Here is a 16,409-nt window from a genome sequence, read left to right as displayed (position 1 = left end):
TGTCAATACTACATTGCAGTGTTGTGATTGGCTATGGGGAGCCAGGTGCTTCCTGCTTCCCTGTTCTGGACTGAAGAGACAATGGAGGAGAAATGATCGGTGCTGGCCACCACTGTGCAGGGCATTTGACGCGGCCCTCTGCAATGACACGTCTATGGCGGAGAAGGGATTGTTACTCCTGCATGTCCCCATTAAAGGCCTCCCCATGAGAGCCTGCCACAATGTTCAGGTCTCTGCTAGTGTTTATGCTACCACTGTTAGAATAAGGTAATAATGATAAGACAACTTCTGGAGTAATCCTTGGTATGTTAGCAAGAATCGCCCTGTAGGGGCATAAGAGTTTAGTAAAGGTCGGTAGGATCTTGCAAAATAGAAACACCATTACCAGAGCTGTCACTCACGCCCAATAATACTGTGGGCAGGCTAACAGAAGCAACAAAATAACCTGCCTGCACACATGCTAAAGGCCGTCATCCTGTGGCCTGCTTAATCCTGTACTTTGTGTGGTGTTTGCCGAAGTTCACTTGTTTCTTGATTCCCCTGATACTGGGAAAACCAACGAGATGTGTAGAGGAGTGAATCAGGACTCTTCGCCCTCAAGTGGTGCTGCAGTACCAATGCGTCTCATGCAGATAGGCAATTGGGCGAAAACCGCCTTCAAGTGTACATATCTCAAAACGATCACCCCACACAATAGTGGCCATCCAAGGCCACAACTGAAAGGCCTAACTCTTTTTAGGTCTAGCCTGGGCAGCGCATGCGCTTCGAGGCATGCTGTATTCAGGTAGGGACTTGAAGTTCTGCCCACTCTCCCCCCCCCATATTTTTCATTCGCTTGTGGCATTGTCCACTGTAAAACTGTGGCTCTTCATTGGTCAATACACTCAGTAGTCCCTCCTTAGTACCGCCTTGTCTCATTTTGTAACCTACCATGGTGACACCCCTGCTATGTGTGTTGTTACTCGATAGGCTTTAATTACAGCCTTCGGGCACTATTTGCTCAAATAGCTTAGGACACGCTCTCTCCTAACGCTTTAAAAAAATGTATAGCACGGGCGCCGAACGCATTTGTGATACAATAAGTCTTGCATTTGCGAGAGTTTAAGCTATTGCCATTGTAAATGACAATGCCTTTTATTTCTCTTTTTTTAAAACAACACATAAATAAAAGGCATTGCCATTTCTATCCAATAGTTCAAACTCTCGTGAATGCGAGACCTATTGCATTGCAAATGCTTGTTCTTTTAAGATATGCAGCACTACTAGGGCCAACGCTTAATAAACAATGCCCCCCCCACAATGAGCAGTTCTCAGCGTTCCGAGCCCTGACCCCCGTCATGTGGAAAGCTCAGCACTTGGGTTGTCACACAAAGCGATCAAATGCATCAAACAAGGGGAAGTATTTAACTGGTTACTGAGCAGGGAAGAGAGCGGAAGGACTTTTCTTTGGAGCCTATATGTTGAAGGACAGTGGTATGATTACTGGACTGTGATTGTTGTTACTGTGTTAATGTTTCTACGGGTCCCATGGAAAATGTACTCCTGCATACTGTTACAATGTTATATTGGTTATGGCTGCTGAGAAAATAAACAGAAGAAAGATTGCATTGTCTGAGCTTCAGGTTCTGATATAGAATTAACAGCAACAACAGTAAGTTATTTTGATTTTCCGAATAATAAGAACACTTTACAAATAAGGCAGGTCAAGAATTCTCTCACCAAACATGGCAGTTGCTGTGCAGTGGAATGGCCACGCTCCCTTCCCTGAGAAGATGCGAAGTTGTCTCCTGCAGGGTGCAGGGGCTCACTTTTTTGTGAAGCTCGCCATGTTGTCAAAGTTTTAAAAAAGTTAACTCAAGTTGTGAAGCGTGGAACTTCCCAAATTCATACACCCCCACTTTTGATTATAAAGTGGAACCATGCAAAAACCTTTGTACTTTCCTTGTTTGTACAATTCCTGAAGCCAAGCTAACCGGGCATCTGCAATTTTAATCAGACATACCCTTCTCCAGTCTGGTTCCCAGCCATAGGGTGGTTTCACCCTCGTACCTCTGGCTAGCAGGTTCAGATTTTGACCCAACCATGAACTACTTAATGGGAAGATTCCATGGAAAGCTGCCTAAGCATCGAGGCCATCTCAATCAATCAATCAATCAGTCCATTTGTAGAGCGCACTACTCACTGTGAGGGTCTCAAGGCGCTGAGGAGAAGGGGATGGTGCTGCTACTGCTCGAATAGCAAGGTGTTTCCTGAAGGTGAGATGGTCCTGGGTCAGTCGTAGGTGTGCGGGGAGGGAGTTCCATGTCTTCGCTGCAAGGTAGGAGAACGATCTTCCTCCCGTGGTGGTTCTGCAAATCCGTGGGACGGTGGCCAAGGCGAGGCTGGAGGAGCAGAGTTGGCGGGTGGGGGTGTGGAACGAGATGCGGTTGTTGAGGTATTCGGGGCCCATGTTGTGGAGCGCTTTGTGTGCGTGGGTGAGCAACCTGAACGTGAGGCTGAGTCGTGCGGAGGCGTTCTGTATGCGCTGAAGGCGTTTCTGAATTATTAAAGTAGGGGTGCACGAAATTCATGTCATTTCCTTTTGCAAAATTACGTGAAATTTTAAGGAAAATTATGTAAAATATCGGGAAATGCAAACCACGCATTTAGCTCAATATTTTAGACCAAATGCGTTCTCTTGTCAATTTTGGACACAAGGACGCATTTTGCTTTAAAAAATAGCACAAACAACACATCTGTCATGCCCATCAGTGTTGTGGTCTTTCATAATGTACCGTGCTTTCACAAAAGGATTTTTAACTGAATAGACAAGAAATTACACAACATATAGTGACAACATTTGGGGATTTTCGCTTTGCAAGCGTAGGGCGAAATAACGGAAAATATGCAAGATTATATCAGCATAATAACCCACGTTGAAGGACTTTTATGCAGGACGGTTTGTCCCTATTTCGAGTCCCATTTCATGCTCCTCTGCAACCACCTTCAATTCAAATAAATGGTCAGAGACGTACTCCTGAAGAAATTGAGTTCTTGTAGAAGTTTGACATTTTACCAAGTGTTATTTGACAATAAGCCTTCACCTTGTTGCAACCAGGAGTTGACATAAGTTCCTGTCACATCTATCCAGTTGGACTTCTAGAAAGCATGCTTGTGGAAAGTGTTGTGAATTCCTGAACCGTATACCTACACACCTGTGCACGGACATACAACTGCAGATTTATGAATTATGTGAACCAGCCCCTCCTTGAATTTTAGGTGGGATATAGATCAAATTAAAAACAAAACAGAAAGGGTTAAAGAACAAAACATTTTTTTTTTTTGCTTTAAAGTGCTTTGGTACATAAAGCCTAATAAGAAAACTTATATAAAAGAAACATAAACCTTTCTAAACAACCTTCTAGTATTACATTGCTATTGTTATAGTCTGATTTCCTAAACAATGGAGTATGATTTTTTATTTTACCCTGAATCTTTGACCTGTTACAAACATAGTTTATTTTGAGAACATCTTTTGGTCATTTAAGTGAAGTTATAACACAATCGTTGCGGGGAAACAGCAGAGCTAAGAGCCGGCACAGGATGTTACAACATACAGTTATTTCCTAAAGTGCTATGAAAAATGTGGATCATGTTTAAGTTATACATAACTTGTGTAGTCTTTGGAATAAAATTGCCTATTTTACACACCACTTGTACACGCATTTTAAAGTGTCTAAAATACAAGATAACTTAAGAATAGCTCGTATAATACTTTTAAAACAGTGTGACGTTTCAATAAACAACATAAACATGTTGAAAAGTTCTGTATATCATGTATGATATCTTAGGGGGAGTCTGGTCCTAAGTTTTAATGAGCTCTTTACCATCCTTGCTGCTGGATCACATCTTAGGATCAGGGTTTATTTTATGTAAGCGAGAATTTACAGGGACGAACGCTAGAAATGTCACCCAGTTCTATTGGTTTGTCGATCCAGGATGAAAAAGATAAACCTAATGGTGATGCTGTGCATGTTTGTAAAGGGCTTCATTATATCTAAGGATACAAGAAAGGTCAGACACTGGCCCTTTTAAAAGAGGAATCCAAACTCCAATAAACTTTAACTTGCTCCCCTTAGACAACCCAGATATCTGGCCGTAAAATGGGCGGAGCGGGATTTGTTAAAATCTCTGACTTTATACGGGATGGTAACTGGGTGTCTATAGCAGAAATGCGCCTATCATTAACCAGTGATTTTATCTTAATGAATTCCTATAGTACTTTATTTAAATATCTAGCTGAAATCAGTACTATTTCTTTTTTGGCTCAGAATCAGTTGGTAGAGGATCTGTTAGTCAAGGCATCAGATAGGAAGCCTGGTGCCTGGAAGAAATATTTGACTTCGGTAAGGGGGGTGGATGTGGAATCTAAAGCTTTAAGGAAATGGTCAGAGCAGGAAAACTGTGAAATCTCCACCTATATCTGGACCACTATTAACAGGTTGAATTTTAGCTCCTTAAGAGGGGCAAACTGGCGCAGGATGCTATTTTTTAGTAAATGGCTGCTTTATCGAACCCCAGCTGCCCTGGCCAAAATGTACCCCAATCAGTCTTCCCAATGTTTCCGATGTCTGAATTTTCCTGCTGCTAATTGGTCACATATTATGCTCCGCTGTCCAAAGATTAATGTGTTTTGGGCAGAGGTATTTGTGTATCTCGAAAAAGAATGTAAATTACAGTTGGAAGTAAATGACAGGTTAATTCTATTTGGCTTTGATCTGGACCTCCAATTTGTAGATTCAGTGACTAGATTCCTGTACATAGCTATGAGGATTGCGAGATCACTGATTCTTCAAATTTGGTGCTCCGACTCAATTCCGTCAGCCTTGGATTGGGGGCGTAAGATGAGAAGGGTAAAGAAAAGTGAATATACCTTCGCAGCAAGAAATGGGGGACTTATTAAATTCAATAAAACATGGGGTTCGAGTTTTGATTAAAACAGAGGGAGAGGACGCAGTGGTTAGTTTGTTTGGTGGTGGGCGGAAATGCGATTTAAGACTTCATCAACTGGTTGTTTATTTATCTATTTATCTATTTATAGTGTGAATATTTACAGGGGGCTTTTTCTATGGGACTATTGTGCTTTTATACTTGATCTACTCTTTTTATGAAGTGTATAGTAAGTTCATGATCGGAGATAGTGACTCATGGTGACTTATGTGGTCCAAATAGATTTCTTGTGCCGTTCGGCTGTTCGCTATGATATAATGTTGTTTTTTGTAAATGTTCATGTTGACAAACCTTGGCTTCAATAAAACATTTTTTTTAAAAACTTTAACTTGCTGTGCGCTCACCCCGTTTTACTTTGAATACTTATAGCATGTCTTTTTCTTTCTTTCTTCCCTGGATCTTCCTTCTCAGGATGTTTTCCTTGTTTGTTTCTCCGTGGTTAGCCCCGCATCCTATGAAAACGTCCGCGCCAAGGTAAGAGTATCCTGGGGTCTGCTCATACTGGGGGGATTGGTGCGCTGAACATGTAGGGAAGAGGATGGAACAAACCCCTCCTGCTCATAGTTTCAAAATGTCAGAACTGCTTCCTCCTGCCCAGTGAAGTAGGAGGTGGGGTGTAATAAAGGTGAAAGTAATGAAAAAAGAGAAAAAATGTAGAGAACGACGTGATGAGTAAAAACTGAGGGGAGAAGAGAATCTCTGTTTATTACTTTCACCAACAGCAGGAGATGAGCTTATCCCATGCACTACTGCTCCAGCCAAAATGGGTGTCAGTCCATTTGTACTACATTGTAAATTACTACTTGCCAATCCAGGCTTTAGTCTACAAGCTTTAAATCCAGTTGTCAACAGTGCCTCGAGTGTAGCTCATGTTTGCCTTTATTTTGCAGGAAAATTATATAGAGGATCATCCTAGCACTGCAACCTGCAACGAGAAGTTAGTTTAGCATGCTTGATATGGGTAATGTTCCTTACCAGACAGTATTGCTTGTACAGCTTTTCAGTGCCAAATCCCCCTCCCCCCCCCTCTGGGTACTAAAGGAGTTTTACAACATGTGTAACATTACAATGGCAGAAAGTAAAACATAGATTTCAAAAACATCTTTTCCAAAAACATACATTTCAAAATATATGCAACCAGGCTTTCAACTATTTAAATATCTCCATATAATAATGTCAAACTGAACCTAATCCCAGTATCAAGCACCAGCCTTCAAATTTGCTGGGACTGATGTTAGAATAGTAAAATATACCAGCCCTAAAATATGTAGGAAGTGTGTTTAACTGGATTTAGGAATTAACTACAGATCGTAATTGCTGAAGAGAGATATTTCTGCAAGCTTGAGATCTTGACAGAATACATTTGGGAGACTATGGGCATGATGTGCAAAGCCATTTTGTGATTGGAGTCTCTGTGTTTCTCAAAATCACAGGGATTGTGACTGCAAAAATAGCTCTTTTCTCTTTACTAAATCTATTCTGAATCTAAATTAAGAGGGAGCGTGAAAGGGACATCCCCTCCTCATTGGGAGGCATCAAGTATCAATGATTTGCGGCCTCAGTTGCAGTCGCAAACCATTGTTCAGTTATTGACACTTCCAAGGTGAGGGTAATTGATTCACAAAATATCAGCAAGCCTTGGGAAACGTTTTTCTTTGATGCAACTCTATTTCCTTTGTGGATCACGACCTGCTTTAAAAAAAAAAAAGTTTCCCAGGAGCGCCCGCATATCCCTTCAAAAGCTAACGCTTGGCTGGTTTGATGGGGGTATTGCCCTACCTGATATCCGTAAGTACTATTGGGCAGCACACCTCTCCGCCATCAACCAAGGCACGTATTGTGTTGGAAATGAACCCGGATACGGGATGGACCGTTGGCGGCTACCAGGGGGGGGGGGGGGGGGGGGGGACTATGAAAGAGCGCTTTACTCTAAGGTAGGTTCCCACTTACCGGGCCCACCAAACACTCTGTGCAGCTCTGGCACGTGGTGCAGAAGAAGTTGGGTTGGGCAAATACCATTACCATGTCCACTCCACTATGGGCCTCTGAGAGTTTGGGTGGCCTGCACCGCACGTAAGGGTTCCATGGCTGGGACCTAATCGGGATTTCTCATGTCCGATACTTGTGGGGACCCAAAGGGGTTGTATCGTTTGAACACCTCCAGCAGACCTTTGAGCTTGCCCCTAGGGAATTTTCCCGCTACTTGCAGGTTCGCCACTCCCTTCAATCCAACAGTCCCCCTGGGACCCTTCCTCCAGCTGCCTCCCCCCTAGAGGATAGATTGCTAGATGGCCACATCCCTGACCACGCCATCTCCCTCAATTACAAGAAGATCGTTAATAACTCCTCTGAGCTGCTGCATACTCTTAAAGGGAAATGGGAGGCGGACGGGTTGGAAATCGATGACGAGGAATGGAATGGAGCGCTGGCATCTCCTAGGGAGGTGGCTATATCGGCCAGACTCCGTCTGATTCAACTCAAAATAGTTTATCGAGTGTACATCTCAGGCACAAGGCTGCGACTGATGGGCCGTGGCTCTGACGGGCTTTGCTGGAGGGGATGCGGGGAGGCGGGGTCCTTTTTCCATATTTTGTGGGACTGCCCTCTCATACAGCGTTACTGGCGTAAAATACATCAATGCATGCATGAGGTTTGGGGGGTGCAATTGCGAGTGGAGGCTAAACGTTGTCTGCTGAATATATGGGAACCCACTGATCTGTCTGTACAGGGTAAGACGTGGGCTACACTTGGCTTTGTGATCGCAAAACGGAATGTAGCGAGAATCTGGGGGGCTGGTGCGCCACCAAAGGTTGATCCATGGAAAAAAGACATGGATTGGTGCATGCTTCAAGAAAAGACAGTTTATGTGGCGAGGGGCTGCCCACAGAAATGGGCTGACATTTGGTCCAGTTGGAATGAGTACAGAGGACACATCTGCGAGCCCCCAGTGACACCTAGAGTTGACGATCCACTCGAAATACAGCATACTTGATGTAATCCTGCTCACTGTAAAGTTTGTATCTGTTGTTGCATGCGCTGGACCCTGCTTTGATCTGGTACGAAAATGCGAATGATTCTTCCACTGTGATGTACACCATTGTTTTATCTATGGAGTTCATAAAAATGTATAAAAAAAAAAAAGAAAAAAAAAAGTATCCTATTTGGGAATGCCAACACAGGGATGGTGGTAACTGTTCCTATTCTGCATCCTTGAGTTTGTAAACAATCACAGGGCGTCGTAAGCAGCGACTAGGCTCGTAAAAAAAGAATTAGGCAGGTCATTCTGCAACCTCTTGCAACTGAAGAATTTGCTGCACAACCTTTTAGTATATAGGTCGCATGACTAAATCAGAGACGATGCGAACAGTTGATGTGCAATTTACAACCACTTTTTGTGACCTGTCTTTGCAAAACATTTTTTGCACGCAATGTTTGCGCATGGAGCCGGTGCTGTATCTCATTTCTTATTTCCACTGCTTCCCCAGTGGTACCCAGAGGTTCACCACCACTGCAGCAAGACACCCATTGTCCTTATTGGCACAAAAATGGACTTGCGTGATGCTAAGGAAACCATTGAAAAACTGAAGGAGAAAAGGCTGTCGCCCATCACATATCCACAAGGTCTGGCTTTGGCTAAAGAAATAGGTAAGCGCGCCCTGAGAACCAGTGGACAGTATGGCTCTAACTAGTGCAAAATCTCACCAGTGCAGTGGATCAGTGGCAGACTGTCTTTCGTTCTTCCATCCTTTGTATTTTGCATGTGTTTGTAGTCTTTACCTCTCCCCTACAACCTTTTTTCGCAAAGCACTCTTATTTTCACCCCTCTTCATAGCTCACTTTAGTGCAGTAATGGCATCGAGTGACCACTTAGTCTGTGTCATAGAGAGAGCTCTTATGTGTGTGACAGTGACACCGTCTGGCCAGTCAGAGTAGGAAATTTGTGGACATCTTAGGAAAGAGAGCAGACTGGCATAGGCTACCTTGACCAGGGTGGTCCTTGAGTCCTTTTGGGGAGATAGAGGTCGCTAACAGGAATTCACCTTCTTCTCTCTCTTTCCGCCGTAGGCGCTGTGAAGTATGTGGAATGTTCTGCCATGACGCAGCGGAATCTGAAGACCGTGTTTGATGAAGCCATCAGAGCCGTCCTCGAACCACAGCTAAAGCCTTCTAAAAAGACGAAGAAATGCTTGCTTCTGTAATGGTAAGGAGGTGTGCTGCACCCCCTGTGACATAAGCACATTGCATCTTCCAGAGCATTAGGGTATTATTTGTCAAAGTGAGGATCATCCACTCACATCCTACACCACTAATGAGAACCAATGGATGGACACAAATACATACACACTCCCGCACACACACACAACCACAGAACCCCACACACACGCACATGTGTATGTACCACTTCACAGTGCCAACTAACAGTGACTAGAGAAAACTAAATACAAAGGACTAACCTACCTGCAGATCTTCTGTCTGCCACCCTTTGTCTACTACTGAACATCATTGAAAACGAGGATTACCTACATCTTTGCCTCTGTGGCCCAATTTCAATGTAGAAAAGGGGGTGGTGATGAACAGAGTGTCTGAATTAAGCAGACCACTCTTACCCAGTCCAAAGATCAGGGCTTGATCCATCACCGTTTTTTAGCTCACTGCACCATCCCAGCTCAGAACTTGGCTATATGTAAATTAGTCTGACCCTGGCCCAGTGCATCATGGGAACAGGGCAGACCAAACTACCAAGCCAATTATTATACTGGGAAGGAAACAAGCTACCGGGGACCGGTTTCTGGCATTTCAGCCGTCTTCGGCCCGGCTTGCTTGAATCCTGATGGTGCAATGAGCTAGGAACTCACATCTGAGTATACCCTTCCACGCTTATGGTGGGCAAAAATGATTCAGAAAAGGGGGTGGTGATGAATAGAGTGTCTGAATTAAGCAGACCACTCTTACCCAGTCCAAAGATCAGGGCTTGATCCATCACCGTTTTTTAGCTCACTGAACCATCCCAGCTCAGAACTTGGCTATATGCAAATTAGTCTGGCCCTGGCCCAGTGCATCATGGGAACAGGGCAGACCAAACTACCAAGCCAATTCTTATACTGGGAAGGAAACAAGCTACCGGGGACCGGTTTCTGGCATTTCAGCCGTCTTCGGCCCGGCTTGCTTGAATCCAGATGGTGCAATGAGCTAGGGACTCACATCTGAGTATACCCTTCCACGCTTATGGTGGACAAAAATGATTCAGAAAAGAGGGTGGTGATGAACAGAGTGTCTAAATTAAGCAGACCACTCTTACCCAGTCCAAAGATCAGGGCTTGATCCATCAGCGTTTTTTATCCTGATGGTGCAGTGAGAAAGGGACTCATGTCTGAGTATACCCTGCCACACCTATAGTGGCCAAAAACGATTCAGAAAAGGGGGTGGTGATGAACAGAGTGTCTGAAAGGGTATACTCAGATGTGAGTCCCTAGCTCATTGCACCATCAGGATTCAAGCAAGCCGGGCTGAAGACGGCTGAAATGCCAGAAACCGGTCCCCGGTAGCTTGTCTCCTTTCTGGTGAAGAATTGGCTTGTTAGTTTAGTCTGCCCTGTTCCCATGATGCACTGGGCCAGGGACAGACTGATTTGCATATAGCCAGGTTCTGAACTGGGATGGTGCAGTGAGATAAATAACGGTGATGGATCAAGCCCTGATCTTTGGACTGGGTAAGAGTGGTCTGCTTAATTCAGACACTCTGTTCATCACCACCCCCCTTTTCTGAATCGTTTTTGGCAACTATAGGTGTGGCAGGGTATACTCAGACATGAGTCCCTTTCTCACTGCACCATCAGGATTCAAGCAAGCCGGGCCGAAGACGGCTGAAATGCCAGAAACCGGTCCCCGGTAGCTTGTCTCCTTTCTGGTGAAGAATTGGCTTGGTAGTTTAGTCTGCCCTGTTCCCATGATGCACTGGGCCAGGGACAGACTGATTTGCATTTAGCCAGGTTCTGAACTGGGATGGTGCAGTGAGATAAATAACGGTGATGGATCAAGCCCTGATCTTTGGACTGGGTAAGAGTGGTCTGCTTAATTCAGACACTCTGTTCATCACCACCCCCTTTTCTGAACCAATTTCAATGTAGACCTTCAATCCTCAGTAACATATCAAAGAACATTTTAAAGTGTACATAGAAACATACAGCTAACTAAGGCAATATACACCAGAGAAATAGCGAGAGTGTGTATCCAAGAATGCATGTTTCTTATGAAAATTCGGCAAAAGAGAATGTCTCCGTCAACATTTTTCCCTAAAAGCGTAAAACAATGTTGTTTGAGGCCTCTGTGCGCACATTACCACACCGGCAAGAAATGAAGCTAGTGGGACAAAGAAGGACTCCTCACATGCTCTTCCAAACCCAAGGGGGGCAGGGAGGGCAGCTCTTTCAGTGTTCTCTCATACACAGTGCTAAACCAATAGTGATTGGTATCTATGAGCAACTCCCTCCTTCCATGCTACTATACCAATGGGAACCAGATTTTTCAAAGTGTTTACCCATATACACACTGCCAAGTCCCTCAAGATTGGCCCTTAAGAGAAACCCCTCAGCCACATACTGCACATACTGCTGAACAAAAGGGAAGAGGTACCTAAGAGACTCCTCCACTAAACACTGCTCAACCAATGACAACAAACATTGGTGCATAAAATAGGTATCGCAGACTTCTCCCCAGCACAATGCGCCACCACTGGGAACAAATAATACATGGGAAATTGTATCCTAACAGAATATTGGCATTTTAGTATTTTCTTTCTAAATGCTTGTGGCCAACATATTGACAAGTGCAATGTCATGTATCTCATGCATAGGTAAGGATAAATGTAATAGTGTTAGCGCCTCAAATTTGTATCTTAATGATATATATATATATATATATATATATATGTATTTATATATACACGTATCTACACATAGATATACACCTACATGTGCGGGTGTATGTATATATATATAAGTTAAAATTAATAAATCCATATTTACCCTTATATACTTACCTTCACGATTTTGTAGTAGTCGATATTTTCAATGTGATATTTTGTCTGGACGGTATTTTTCTTCTCGATTTGCTCTGATAGATCTGGTTGGGGTAGAAGTTGGTTTTGTTGGAGAAGGCAAGACTGGTTATCGGCTTGAGCTCTCTGATCTCATTGCAAATGGCAGTGCCTTGCTTCCCTCACAGGTGTGGTGTCGGAGACATGCTGACTTCATTATCTTGCACAGCTGAATCGGCGCCACAGAAGGTTTGACCCTATGCTATCACCTTCCACGCTTTCCATCTTCCCTGCTGCTGACGTGTATTTTGTCACTGACTTCATTCAGGAGTTTACAGATTTCAGTGGTGGCCTGTTTTATTGCACCAGTCTCGGCTCCTTGCCATTGCACAGATGGACATGTTTCTGGCTCCTTATCCTACCCCAGCACCCAACGGATGAGGTCCCCGTTCGAGGCGATATGTCTAAGAAACTTTGAGGTCTTGTGGATATGCGACTCCAGCTCTAATGATGGGAATGCCACTGAACTTTTCCCACTAAGCAGAAGTCCATCTGGCTTGATTCGCCATCCCGTCCGACACACCTCCAGCGACGTCCATTAAAGTGAGGAGGTTGAATGTGGAGGGTCATGTCTAAAGTGAAGGAAAGAGACCTCAGCCTCTGAAGGCGCCTAGAGGACAAAGATAAAAACTCCTTGATGACATATATTGTATGCAAAATATGTTGTTTAAGAATCTGATCCAAACCTAATGTTTTGTTTTGGAAATGCTTCTGATCTGTGGCACCATTACTCACCTGTTTCATCTTTTCAACTCTCTCGTTCTATCCACCGTCTCTCTTCTCAGGTTGTTTCTTCTCCTCCAGACTCATCCGCAAAGCTGATACTCCATTGTTTCCCCTTACACAGACATTCTCTGTGTGATTAGTACGACACCGGTTTTGTTAATCAAGGAAGAAAAACGTGTTGGTTGTGGGGAAGAGGGGTGGCAAATAAGCAGGAAAAAATAGCACCGGATACAGGGCCAACTTTCAAAGAAAGTTGGGAGCAGAGCTATTCAGTTCCATTCACACTTTTACAGCCTTATTCATGGTCATGAGAAATATATGTTTGTATGTTTCTTTCTGGGTAATTGTTTGTCACGAGTACTATTCGATGTTGGCAATTTTGGGAAAGTCCTTCTCACATATTCATCATCTGAAAGAATCATCAGTTTACGCAGGTCTCCTTCACCTCTATTAATACTAAAAATGTTTTTATTAACCTTTGGAAGAATGCGGTTTAGTCTTTGGAAGATTGGGCCTGATATACTCAAGGTTTTATGTTCTATCTTACAAGGGTGGTGAGACTATTGTAAACCAGCAAAGACGTCCGTGGTTTAGAAATGGTTTGGTCTTTGCATAAGAAAACTTTAGGTCAAACAGTGAGCTAATCAGACCTATATTTTCTGACTTAAAACATCCCTAGGCTGTTTTCAGAATAGCATACACTTAATAAATCTGGTCAAATGTTAATAATGAGGTGTTTTTTTCAGGAAACGAAGGACTGGGAGGCAAACCATAGCAGATGGCTTTGGGTGCAACATGGACTCCGTTCCCCTTTTTTGTAACTGTCTAGTATCATATTTCCCCTCATTGAACGAGGTATCTTTGTAAAAGCAAGCACGCAGAGATCTGGATTTTCACTGTAGTACTCTATTTCTTGCAAGCAAATAAGTTTGATGCCAGTCAGTCACACAGCTTTATTCGATCGTTTGTAAATAGACGATAAAAGCACAAAGCTCATATAAAATAATTTCAAGTTATTAAATACATATTTACATTGGTTAAAATAAGTATTGAGTGGGGGGCGACCTATGACTAGCTTTACCCTCTAAGCTCCTGTTGGTCTGAATAAAATAAGTATTAAACAAGTTTGCTGTGATCAGAAATAGGACCTTTAAAATCATTTGTATAAAAGGAGAGAACGGTTCATGATTAAAAATTACACACTACTATCAACAAGTGGTCCCACCTTTTTCCTCTTCCTAAAACAGGCCCATAGAAATGAAGCAACACAAAAACATACAAATGGGTCTGATAGGCCTTTGAATTATTTTGCCTAAAGCAGTGGTAGATATTTAAGCCACCTTGGTAAGGGAATCCAAGGCAACGGAGGTCATGAATTGTCAGTGTCTTTCCCTTTGCCAAACCCACGGCTCGCCACTTTTGCCACAGGGCCTGCAGGTCACAGGGGATGGTGGCCCATCCTAAGTAGGTAAGGTGTGAGGTGGCCTGGAATAAAAGCATTATTCAAATCCGCTCGGGAGGGCGGCTACATGTGCGCTCCCCTGACTCTAGGCACCCAGCCTGCCCATGTGAAAAGCCATGAAAGCAAGGACGCAGAAGCAGGAGCATTTTCAGCGTGCCCGCAAAAACTCGATGCGCATTTAGGGTATTTACTTTTTGTTTCCACATAACAAACTCCACTTTCTTTTATTCTTTTTCTTTTTCTTCGAAACACAAATATTGAAAGTGAGCCGCTATGACATTGAGGCCAAGGGGCAGTTATTTATAATCAAAAGTACTCCCAACCTCTCATTAATTACCCTGACAACTCAGCTGGGGATCTTGATCTGGCGGGCTGGCTACAGCCTGGCTGGGGCCCTAGCAGAATAAGTGCCCGTCCACCAAACAAAAATTGCATCCTTAGTCCATTAAAAAAATAGTAACCTGTAAAATCGATAATAGGTAATGGAGTGGTACTGTGGACATAACAATAATTCATTCTGGATGTCAGTTAAGCTGTGGCATTATCCATCTTGTTCTTTTTATAAACAGTTTTTTGGGTTTAGATTTTAATTTTTTTCCTACCTTTTTTTCTCATACAGCACTTTATATTACAGGTTTATTTTAAAAACTTTATAGAATGCTGACAATATATGGTTTTGCTAAATAGATTTAAAACGGGCAGTGGATTTCAATTATATTTAAATTATGTCCCGGCTGCAATATTTGGAACATCCCATATTTGTGTCAAGATAAAAAAAACAAAGGGCCTGATTTAGAGTTTGGTGGACAGGTTACTCCATCACAAAGGTCACGGATATCCCGCCCGTCGTATTACAAGTGCCGTAGGATAAAATGGACTTGTAATACGGCGGCAGAAATATCTAAGACAAAGTAACCCGGTCTGCAAAACCTCAAATCAGGCCCCAAGTTATAACCTAGTATAGGGCTCACTTGCAAAGTTTATTCTGCAACTCTGATGCTTGCCTGTACCTACATGGTGCAGCTGTTTATAAGCATTTTGTCTGTTAAAGGAGACTGTTGTCCATGGTTCGCACACCATCAGATAGAAGGCTGAGTTATTGATAAGGGTATCTTTAGGATAAGTGGCCTCAGGCGAAGATGGGCAATTTCGCTTCCAGCCACTTCACAAAGTTTCTTTTAAACATTTGGCTACTTCATCACTTCCAAAAGGTGAGGAAAACTGAAAAAAAGGAAGAGGGTGGAAAATTAAAGAAGAACGTTTTTTGTGGAGAGAAGTGCTTGTTAAAATGTTTTTTTCTAGAAAATATAGGAGTTGTGATTTTGCAGCTATGCTGCATAAACGGCCCTGTAACAAAAACGGCCCCCAGGTGCCCAAAACCGGCCCCCACCCTTGCGGCGCACCGGGGGATTGCCCGGTGCCCATAACGGTCAGTCCGGGCCTGTATGAAGTCCATGCATTAAGCTGAACTTCTGGATAATCTTCAGAACAAAACAGAGTTGCTTGCACAACCTTTAAAAGGGAATGTTCTTGGTGGAGATTATCACAATTGGTCACGTAATTTCCTCTTCCCATAGCAATAATATTAGTGTTCCTGTCAACAATGTATTTGAATGTGTGAATTATTTTGGTATTTAAAAGCGCTCTCTTACTTAAAAATTGTGCCTTAGCATTAGGTGGACTGATCTCTAACAATAGGAGGACATGGAGTTTTATGGAGAACCACTACCTTCTTGAAGGCCATCAATTTACTCTGGTGTCCGAGAGATAAACAAAGATAATTTCAGAGTTTATGTATCCGATGTAAAGGGCCCCCCTCCAACACATGTCCAATGAATCTAAAAACTGGCAGCAAGCGGAGCTAGGCGACCACAAAGAATGCTCCATAATATGGAATGCGTGAATGAAGTAAAGCAGGGCTTTTGTTTGGTATTGGAAGGATGGCAGATGCACTGAGCTTTAAATAGGATGTGATTGCCTCTTGAAAGCCAAAGCAGATTGGCAAGATACAGACAGCTAGTGTGAAGAGCCAAGCCAAGAATGAGAAGGGCAGCTGAATAGTCCCAACTTCTTCTTTGGATATAAAATAGTTGGCAGGGCAAGATAAAGGCATTGCCATTAACCAGCCTGAAACACT

The 16,409-nt window shown here is 43.2% G+C and overlaps 1 protein-coding gene across 2 annotated transcripts in view; it reads left to right on the top strand.

Moving 5' to 3' along the window:
• LOC147748562 (ras-related C3 botulinum toxin substrate 1-like) overlaps positions 1-14,022 on the top strand; it is a 56,883-nt gene extending 42,861 nt beyond the window's left edge. The window contains exons 4-8 of one of the 2 annotated variants that reach the window (XR_015309471.1): positions 5,401-5,463; positions 8,475-8,634; positions 9,055-9,190; positions 12,213-13,856; positions 13,925-14,022. Coding sequence is in view for 1 of the 2 variants with exons in the window: in XM_086963103.1 (XP_086819229.1) it covers positions 5,401-5,463; positions 8,475-8,634; positions 9,055-9,188 (357 nt within the window). In the remaining variant the exon portion in view is untranslated. Of the gene's footprint in view, positions 1-5,400; positions 5,464-8,474; positions 8,635-9,054; positions 9,191-12,212 lie in introns of both variants that reach the window. The other variant, XM_086963103.1, reaches the window with a different exon arrangement.
• Positions 14,023-16,409: the final 2,387 nt, after the last annotated feature.

Source organism: Lissotriton vulgaris, chromosome 1_1 (genome assembly GCF_964263255.1).
Source record: "Lissotriton vulgaris chromosome 1_1, aLisVul1.2, whole genome shotgun sequence".
In the NCBI taxonomy this organism is placed as follows: Eukaryota; Metazoa; Chordata; class Amphibia; order Caudata; family Salamandridae; genus Lissotriton; species Lissotriton vulgaris.
This window is presented reverse-complemented; position numbering and strand designations above follow the sequence as displayed.